At 39.8% G+C, this 9,913-nt stretch overlaps 3 protein-coding genes across 3 annotated transcripts; 2 read left to right on the top strand and 1 right to left on the bottom strand.

Annotated features, from left to right (window-relative positions):
- LOC111436759 (S-adenosylmethionine decarboxylase proenzyme 4-like) lies at positions 1–1,297 on the top strand. The gene has a single exon (XM_023074483.1). It carries the CDS (start codon positions 29–31, stop codon positions 1,112–1,114), a length of 1,086 nt encoding a protein of 361 aa, XP_022930251.1. The 5' UTR covers positions 1–28; the 3' UTR covers positions 1,115–1,297.
- Positions 1,298–4,138: 2,841 nt separating this feature from the next.
- On the top strand, positions 4,139–7,312 carry LOC111436760 (probable protein phosphatase 2C 35). Its single transcript, XM_023074484.1, has 2 exons — positions 4,139–5,860; positions 6,707–7,312. The coding sequence occupies exons 1-2, from the start codon at positions 4,943–4,945 to the stop codon at positions 6,842–6,844; spliced, it is 1,056 nt and encodes a 351-aa protein (XP_022930252.1). The 5' UTR covers positions 4,139–4,942; the 3' UTR covers positions 6,845–7,312.
- Positions 7,313–8,784: 1,472 nt separating this feature from the next.
- On the bottom strand, positions 8,785–9,907 carry LOC111436920. Its single transcript, XM_023074712.1, has one exon. The coding sequence runs from the start codon at positions 9,847–9,849 to the stop codon at positions 9,259–9,261; it is 591 nt and encodes a 196-aa protein (XP_022930480.1). The 5' UTR covers positions 9,850–9,907; the 3' UTR covers positions 8,785–9,258.
- Between the last annotated feature and the right edge of the window lie 6 nt (positions 9,908–9,913).

Here is a 9,913-nt window from a genome sequence, read left to right as displayed (position 1 = left end):
CTCTCTCTCTCTCTCTCTCTCTCTCCCAATGGCCGTTTCCGGTTTCGAAGGCTTCGAAAAGCGCCTGGAGCTTCATTTCTCCGGCGACGATCCCGTCTTCAACATGGGCCTCCGTCAACTCCCCTTCGATTCTCTAGAACAAATCCTCCACGAAGTCCAATGCTCCGTCGTCTCCGCCGTCGGCAACCACTACTTCGACGCCTATGTGTTGTCTGAATCCAGCCTCTTCGTTTACCCAACCAAAATCATCATCAAAACCTGCGGCACCACACAGCTACTCAAATCCATCCCTCCATTGCTTCACCACGCGCTTAATCTCGGCCTTACGATCTCCTCCTGCCGTTACACCCGCGGTAACTTTATCTTTCCCCTGTCACAGCCTTTCCCCCACACAAGCTTCCACGAAGAAGTCGTGTACTTAGAAGATTCCCTCCCTAACCACCTCTGTTACCGCAAAGCTTCCGTTATGCCTTCTAACATCACCGCACATGTCTGGCACGTGTTCTCCGCCTGCGATCAAACTCCCCTGGTTCATTTCCCGCCGTCGGATTTATACACCGTTGAAATATGTATGACGGAGCTTGACCGGACTCAGGCGAGGAAATTCTTCCGCCGTCCTGGCGATGGAAAAACCGGCGACGCTGCCGGCAAAGAGATGACGGAGATCGCCGGAATCCATAAAATTAACCCCAATGCTCTCATCTGTGATTTTGCGTTCGATCCTTGTGGTTACTCGATGAATGGAATCGACGGCGATCGATATTCCACGATTCATGTTACGCCGGAGGATGGGTATAGTTATGCTAGTTTTGAGTGCGTTGGTTCCATTTATGACGATGAGGATGACGAGGACGGCGGCGACGGCGACGATTTTATACGGATGTTAAGGAGAGCGGTGCAGGTTTTCCGACCGGGGAAGGTCTCGGTTTCGGTGACGACGGCGACCACCGCGTCGCATCGACTATGGGCGAGGGTAGCCGGCGCAATGGAGCCGCTTGGGTTGAAATGCCGGAGTTGTATGGCGGATGAGTTTCCAGCCGCTGGGAGCGTCGTGTTTCAGACGTTTACCGCTCGCCGGAAAAAGACAGGGGAATGCGGCGGCGGTGGTAGATAAAAGTTCCGAAACGGCGGGGTTTTTTTTTCCTAGTGAGGAGTTAGATTGAATTATTATTATTATTATTATCATTATTATTATTATTATTATTATTATAGGCCACGTTGCTGCAAGGAGTGAAGATGATGATGATGTGGACGAATTCAATTGGTTAATGAGAGTGATGAATGTGGGGTTGACTTTTCTTTTTCTTTTTCTTCTCTTTTCAATTTAAAAAATATTAAAAAAATCCAAAAAAAAAGGGAAAGGGAAGTTCCAAATAGAGATATAGTGATGGTGACGTGGCAGTACCAAGAAGCTTGTGGGGGGCTTGAAAAGAAATAATAATATTAATTAAAAAAGAAAAAAAAAATCAAAACAAAGGGATCATAAATATCATGATCATGCACCCCACTTAGGCTTGTCACGCCTAAGAATTTTGTAGTAGTGGAAGAAAAAGAGTTGAGAAGCTTCATATTCAAAGCTCGAGATTCAGTGTAATAGTCGAGATTTTGTCCTGTCATCGTTGTTTTACGGTAGAATTTGAATCTTCTGTCTTGAAAATGGATCGTTTATGCATGCACGGGTTTCAAGATCGAGCAATTTCAATTCTTCTTTAGTAAGGTACGAGAAGAGTAACAGTCAAGATTTTGTCTGTCGTATTGAAGTTCAAGGATTTAATGTAACAGTCTGAGGTCATCGCTAGTAGATATTGTCCGTTTTGATCCGTTACATATTACCATCAGCCTCATAATTTTAAAACGCGTCTACTAGAGAGATGTTTCCACACCTTTATATTTTGTTCCCCACTCTAACCGAGGTGGGATCTTATATTTACATTCTTCTTTAATAAGGTACGAGAATTTGAACCTTCCGTTTTAAGAAAAAGTGTAACGGCTGAGATTTTATGTTGTTGTGTTGTTTTACGGTAGAATTTGAATCTTCTACCTTATGCATGCATGGTTTTGAAGTTCGAAAGATTTAATGTAACAGCCCGAGACCACCACTACTAGATATTGTCCGTTTTGACCCATTATGTATCGTTGTCAGCCTCATGAACGTGTCTACGACAAATTTCCACACCCTTATACGAAATGTTTTGTTTTTCTCTCCAACTAACGTGAATCTCGTACGAGAATTTGAATTTGTGAGGGGAATTTAGAATTTGGATGATGGGTTTGAAAATGTTTGCATGATGAAGGGTGGCGTGGAAGGCACCCACCCAGGGCAGCACATGATGATGGGGAGAGGGTAATAGTGAATGGTTCCCTGGCCAGACATTTTATCAAACAGATTCTGCACGTGCCCATTATTCCCCTCTAATGCCTCCTCCACTTTCACTCTTTTACTTTCCCTTTTTCTTCTTCCTCCTCCTCCCGGCCGCCGGGTTACTTACGTTCGTTCTTGAAAACTTACCTATCGACGTATTAACCTAATTGGACTTGTTCTATCAATGACGTTTAAAAATACAGTTGAATAAAACCTTCTTTATAAGGGCGTGGAAACCTCTCCTTAGTATATGCGTTTTAACATCGCACGTACGTAATGGGCTAAAACAGACAATGTTTGTTGACGGTAGACTTTGACTGTTACAAATGATATTAGAGCCAGACTGTGAGCAGTGTACTAACGAGGACACTCGGCCTCCAAAGGGAGTCGATTGTGAGATCTCACATCGGTTGGGGAAGACAACGTATCATTCATTATAAGGGTGAGGAAACCTCTCCCTAGTAGACGCATTTTAAAACTATGAGGTTGACAACGATACGTAACAAGCTAAAGTGGACAATATTTGTCTAAGATGGGTTTGAGCTGTTACAAATAATATCAATGCTAGATACCGAGAGGTGTTACTAGCAAGGTCGCTCAGTCTCCAAGGCGAGTGGATTGTGAGACCTCACATCGATTGAAAAATGGTACAAAGCAGTCATTATAAGAATGTGGAAACCCGACATAGTAAGACAGAGAAACGAAGGGCAATTAGCAGTGGGAGATGGCTGAGAACACAAATTCATTTTTTTGTCGTTTTGTCTTTGGACAGTCTCAGAATTCTATTCTCTAATATATTGAGATCGTAGGCAGGCTTTTTTATGCGCAACTAACGCCAAATGCAGTGCCCAGAAGCAGCAGCCTTATCCACTTCCTTACTCAAATCTTTTCAAGTCCTTCAAAATACCTCTATAACCGTCAGTCTCACGATTTTAAAACACGCATATTATAGAGTGGTTAGGTTTTCACAATTATAAGAAACGTTTCGTTCCTATCTCCAATCAACATGGAATATCACAAGGAGTCAGCATCCTGGCTGGCACACAGCTGCCCAGTGTCTGATAACATTTTTAACAGCCCAAGTCCACTGGACAGATATTATCCACTTTGACCCGTTATAATAATAATAAATAAATAAATAAAATTAGACTGGGTTATTTTACTCTCACAACAGGGCCTTGTTTGGGCCTATTGGATCTCCCCAATGGGCCGAAAAGGCCTCAACCAAATTATATTTTAATATTGGAATGAATTATTAAATTCTTTTTAATAATTTTTTAGTTCGATAATAAATGTGGGGTTGGAGGAAGAAGAAAACGAGTGTTTGTACCCTTAAATATGCTTTAAATTGACCTCACAAAATTTCTACGCATCAAACGGTTAGAAATTTGTGATCACATTTGTCCCATAGAAATGGTTGTAGTGGATCATTCAACGAAGGCACTATAATGATTAGGGGTACAAAAATCAGATTTAAGAGCTCTTTAATCCAAAAAGGGAAAAAGATTCAGATTCACATAAAAATGAAATTTCAAATCAGAATCTTTTAATAAAGTTTATTTTTATTATTTAAATACAAAATTTAATTAAATATTTAAAAATAAATAAAATAAATGACTCGTTATTTAATAAACATAGAGTCTAGAAAAATATTTCGAGCTAAGAACACTTTTAATGAGTTCAATTAAAAAATAAAATAATTAAAAATAAATAAATAATTTAAAAATAAATGAAAATTTGGGTTCACAGTTCACGGGAAGCTATTATAGAATTCACCTCTACCAATGTGCTGGTTTTTTCCATTGCGAGAAAGACTTGGCTTGTTTCAAGATGAACACATTTTTCTTACTGTTCTTTGGGTCACTTCGATGTCCAATCTCGTGCCTTTCCTATGTTCTTTCTCTCTCTCTCTCTCTCTATCTGTTCCTCGCTCACTGAAAGCTTAGAGTGATTTTCGTAAAACCCCACGATTTTGTTACTGTTTCTACCAAATTTTGTTCTTAGGGTTGATTTTTTTTCTTTATTACTTTAGCTTTTTCTAGCGCCTCGAGCCGTGATCTTTCTCCAAAAGCGATAAAAAACTTTCCAAATTCCATTTCACCTTCCGCTTTGTTGTTTAATTTTTAAACACACTGTTTCTTATCAATCACTCACTCACTTCAAATATGTCTTTATTTCGGTACTCTGTTTATTTTTGGTTGTTTAGAGTGATTTCTTGATTTTCGATCTTCTATTTGGTGCTTGCTTTTGCGTCAGGGAAACTTTTGCTCCAAGGAAAAGAAAAGGGTAACAAAGCTTGAAGAGATTTCTCTCATAGGTTTTTGCTGTTCATTCTGTTTCAGGCTCTGTTCTTTTGCGTTTCCTCGTCTTTTCTTCTGAGAATATGGGCTTTTCCCCCTGGAAAATTGATGAGATTTGGTTACATAATGTCAGAAGCATCTGGATTTGTACCAAGAGTTGAGTATTTCATAGTTTAGCTTCGATTTATGTTACTTCCTCTTTGAGGACTTTCGTCGAACACCTTGTCGGCAAGTTCGAACTCGGTAGTTTTTCTGGTTTTTCTCTTGCTGCTTTTGAAAAATGGGTTGTATCCACACAAAATGTTGCTGTCGGTACCCAAAATCATTGGTTGGAGAATCCCAGGACTTTCACCAAGGGGTTCCTTACTGTCTACAAGATAACAACACTGTGATAGAAAGAGCATTGGAGCTTATTCCTGTGGCTTCCCACAACTATCATTTGGATTACTTGGTATTGGCTCAGCGTGGTTACTACCCTGAATCTCCTGATAAAGAAAATCAAGACAGTTTCTGTATTAGAACAAATGTTCAAGGTAACCCAAATGCTCATTTTTTTGGTGTTTTTGATGGGCATGGTCAATTTGGAATGCAGTGTTCAAATTTTGTGAAGGACAGGTTAATAGAAAAGCTATGTAATGATCCCACATTGTTAGATGATCCTGTTCAAGCTTATAATTCAGCGTTTTTATCCACTAATGATGAACTGCATTCAAGTGAAATAGATGATTCCATGAGTGGAACAACAGCAATTACAGTCCTTGTTGTTGGGGATACTCTTTATGTAGCCAATGTGGGTGATTCAAGAGCTGTAATTGCTGTTAAAGAAGGGAATTGTGTTCTTGCCAAAGATTTGTCAAATGATCAAACACCATTTAGAAAGGACGAATATGAGAGGGTTAAGCTTTGTGGAGCTAGAGTTCTTAGTGTTGATCAAGTGGAAGGACTTGTGGATCCTGATATTCAATGCTGGGGTGATGAAGAAAGTCAGGGCGGCGATCCGCCTCGACTTTGGGTTCAAAATGGGCTGTATCCTGGGACTGCATTTACCAGGAGCATAGGTGATAGTACCGCCGAGCAGATCGGTGTAAATGCTGTTCCTGAGGTTTTAGTTCTTCAGCTCAACCCCAATCATCTTTTCTTTGTGGTTGCTAGTGATGGAGTTTTCGAGTTCCTTTCAAGCCAAACTGTTGTTGATATGGTATGTAATGCTATCAATTTCTAGCTAGATTTAGCAAACTACGTTTCGTTTACATCTTTCTTTGATGAGTTCTTCTTGTTTATGATATCTCGATTGTCGTGTCAATGTTTTGTATATATGAAGCACTTATTAAGATATTGATTAGCCTATCTTTATGTGAGATCGCACATCGGTTGGAGAGGATAACGAAACAATCCTTGTAAGGGTGTGGAAACCTCTTATTAGTAGACTGGTTTTGAAACCGTGAGGCTGATGGCGATACGTAAAGGGCCAAAATGGACAATATTTGCTAGCGGTGGGTTTGGGCTGTTAAAAATGGTATTTGCTAAGGAGGGTGGATTGTGATATCCCACATCGGTTGGAGAGGAGAACGAAACATTCTTTCTAAGGGTGTGAAAACCTCTCCCTAATAGACGCGATTTAGAATCATGAGGCCGACGGCAATACGTAACGGGCAAAAGCAGACAGTATTTGCTAGCGGTGTGCCAGGGAGGGGCCTCAAGGGGGTAGATTGTGAGATCCCACGTCAATTAGGGAGGAAAACGAAACATTTCTTATAAGGGTGTGGAGCCCTCTTCCTAGTAGAGATGTTTTAAAACCGTAAGGCTAACAGAGATACGTAACAGGCCTATGTTTACTTAGTTGCTCTTGTCTTTGAACTGCTGAACACAATGAACAAGATTCCTACTGGCTAATTTGTACTACTTTTTAATCAGAACTACAGATCTTAGATCATTACATATATATTACTATTATCATTCCTTTTTCATTGCAAATTATGATAATTTGGGGTCATATCTACTTTCTACTTAACAAATTTTGATGTTTTTTTTGTTCTCTATATAGGCATCAAGTTATGCAGATCCTCAAGATGCATGTACCGCCATAGCTGCCGAGTCGTATAAACTATGGATGGAACATGAAAATCGTACCGATGATATAACCATCATTATTATTCATATCAAAGGCTTGTCTAATGTATGAAGTACACAATAATCATTTTGGATACATTTTTCATGCTCTTGTATATGATCATCGTATAATTTTCCACCGCAGAATGCAGGATTACGTTGGACTGAAAAAAAAAAAAAATTATGACAAATTTTTTACTTATATCTGTTATCCTTTCATATAAGCCTATGTTTTGACTTGAAAATTAGTGGTTCAATGCTTTGGTTTATATTCATTAGCTTGTGAACCTTGTTGCTGCTCCCTTGTTTGAGTGGTTGCTTTAGTCAGGCGCTGAGAATTCTTCAAGCATAGGGGAGTGGTTGCCCGGGTTTCTTGAAAACGTCCGGGTCGAAATCTGGCTTTTGCTGATCTACTGAACTCTCAACGAATCGGAACCCGGTGATCGTAGTTCCAACATGAAGTAGTGAGAGAGTTTTGTAATGGTAGTCTTTCCTGTTCTATATCATTTTACTGCTGAATTTAATCGTTTTCATTGAGAAACACCTGTTTAGGACTCTAATGTTCCTGTAACATTTCTCCACTGGGACTTGAAATGCATCCTGAAAGGTAAGTATTGACTAACAATCAGAGATTAATCTTAGCTTTGCTTAGAAGCAATCGCCTCTTAGTTTCTGACTTCACTTTGTTTATGCCTACAGGTGAAACAAATGTACTCATCTTTCAGCTTAGCATTCCACCAAATAAGTTGACAGAGATAGAGGGTTTCAACTAACAAATATTGTCCGATTTGATCTGTTACGTATCGTCGTCAGCCTCACGGTTTTAAACTATGTCTACTAGGGAGAGGTGGAATGTTTCGTTCCCGTATTCAACCGATGGGAAATCTCATAATCACACCCCTTCTCCTTTGGGGTCAGTGTCCTCCACCTCCGCCCGGTCTCTTAGCTTTATTACCATTTGTAACAGCCACAAGCCCACTAGCAAATATTGTTCGTTTTAGTTTATTACGTATCACCGTCAGCATCACGGTTTTTAAATATGTGGGAGAGGTTTCTACACCTTTATAAGAAATGTCTCGCTTTTCTCTTGCTTATAAGGTGGATCTAAACATCCGTCAATTCCATGTATTTTCTCATGTCAATGTTGTTCATGTTAATGCAACAAAATTAAAGTCAAAATCTCTCAACACTCTGCTCCTTTACAGATATGAAGAACCTGAAGTGAAGGACGAGCATTCATTTAGCTGCTCGACTTTCTCGTCCGCTTCGCTCCGAGTGATTCTCCGGCGGCGTATCCACCGGTTTTCCCATTTTTCTTCGTTCAGGTCGGACCCAAATTATGCAGAATGGAAACACACGGAGGTAAAGATTATGTTTTCTTAATCTGTAACACTCATATAAATTTAAGGAATTTCAAATAATTAAAATCGGTGAAGTAAAAAGAATCCAAATTTAATAAAATATATTAGACTGTCTTGAAATTTAATAAAATATGCATAATATAAATGTGTATATATATATATATATTTTAAAAATATACTAAATTGGTTATTTAACCTAATTAATATTTATTATTAAATGCTGCCAGCTTTTTTATTCTTTTTAGAAAAAGAAAAAAAAGATGTATCTTTCTTGTGATTCCATCCTCCACCTACCGAACTCAAAAACCCTTTTCTTCTCCTTCATGTCTCCCATGTGCCGCCGCTTCCCTGTCTCGAAAAAAGAAAAATACAAAAACCAATGGCGTCGATCATGATTTCAAGGAATACACATCACAATTCATCTGTTTCATTTCTGTACTGTCTGAATTTGACTGAAGTAACTTTGAATTTTTCTTTTCTGGGCTGATACGACGAGCTCGATGTGATCTTTAATGGCGGATTTCATTTCTGTAATTGAAAGAAATTGAACTTCTGTTTTCAGAACTGATACAGGTTCGAAATGATTATCTATGGCGGAAATTAGACATGGAAGAGGATAGGGAAGAGAATTGAGAGGAAGGGGAAAAGGGAGTTAAAATCAAATGGTGAAGAATTGCAAGAACAATGGCCATGGCGGCCAGTTCTACAAAATCTTCATCAGAATTGTTTCTTATTATTATGTTAAAGATTCATAATATCATACAGAAGAACGAAAAAAGCTCTAACAAAGCCTTTTGACTCGAAGGAATTCACAACAGAGCAGAAAATTAATCATTCAAAGCGCAAACTACTTCTTCTTCCGGCCTAGGTTTTAGCTAAATTCTTACAATACACAGAATTTCTTCCCCGTTTAACAAACCTGGATCATCATAGGTATTTTTGTTTTTTAAATCTGATTTACCTGTCTCGTTGGCTCGATTTGCAGATCTACCACCGTTTAAAAAAATCATGGCAGTTCAGATCTGGACAGATCGAAAGAGACGTAAGAAAGATGAGAGATGAGAAATGGACGAGAGGTGGTTTTTACTACGAATTTCAGATCCAAATTCACGATCTGGAGAAGATCTCATGCGTCGAGACGAAGCAAACGCCTCAGATCTCTTGTGGCCGAGTCGTCAACGATGGTGGATACCTGTTTCTTCTTCGAGAACGACGGTAATGGAAGAGAACTAGGAGATGGAGACATCGAAAACGCTGATCCGGCGTAAACATCGGCTTTTCCAACAATCGGACACCTAACGTCGACGATCCGGATCTGCTTCAGTACCATTTCCGGCGCCGGCCCCAACCTCTCGGTCCCACACACGACCAGATTATCAGCTTCCTTCTTCAGAGCTTCGCCCTTCGTCTTCGAATCGAGCGATTCACCTCGCCTCAAGATCGTAACATTTTCCATCACCAAACTATTCGTCCTGGTCTTCGAATCCTCGGAACTCGATCTCTTCGAGACCGATGGCTCCGATTGATTCGAAACAAACCGTTTCCGCTGCTCCGGCCGATCCGACCTAGCCGCAGATTTTCGGTTGGATCTAGAATTATAGTTACAAACATTCGAATCAGAGTTTCCATAAGAACCCCGGCGACGACAAAAGGCCACCAGTGGAACTCCGATCCTTCCTTTCAAACAATCCTGAGGTCGTAGAATCTCAGTCCCCATGGATGAAAGATCTCAAACTCCCTGAGAAATCTCCCAAAAAACAAACGAAAAAAAAAAAAAAAAA

This window comes from Cucurbita moschata, unplaced genomic scaffold, assembly GCF_002738365.1.
Source record: "Cucurbita moschata cultivar Rifu unplaced genomic scaffold, Cmos_1.0 Cmo_Scf00060, whole genome shotgun sequence".
NCBI lineage: Eukaryota > Viridiplantae > Streptophyta > Magnoliopsida > Cucurbitales > Cucurbitaceae > Cucurbita > Cucurbita moschata.
The sequence above is the reverse complement of the archived record's forward strand: the minus strand, read 5'-3'. Positions and strand labels throughout refer to the sequence as shown.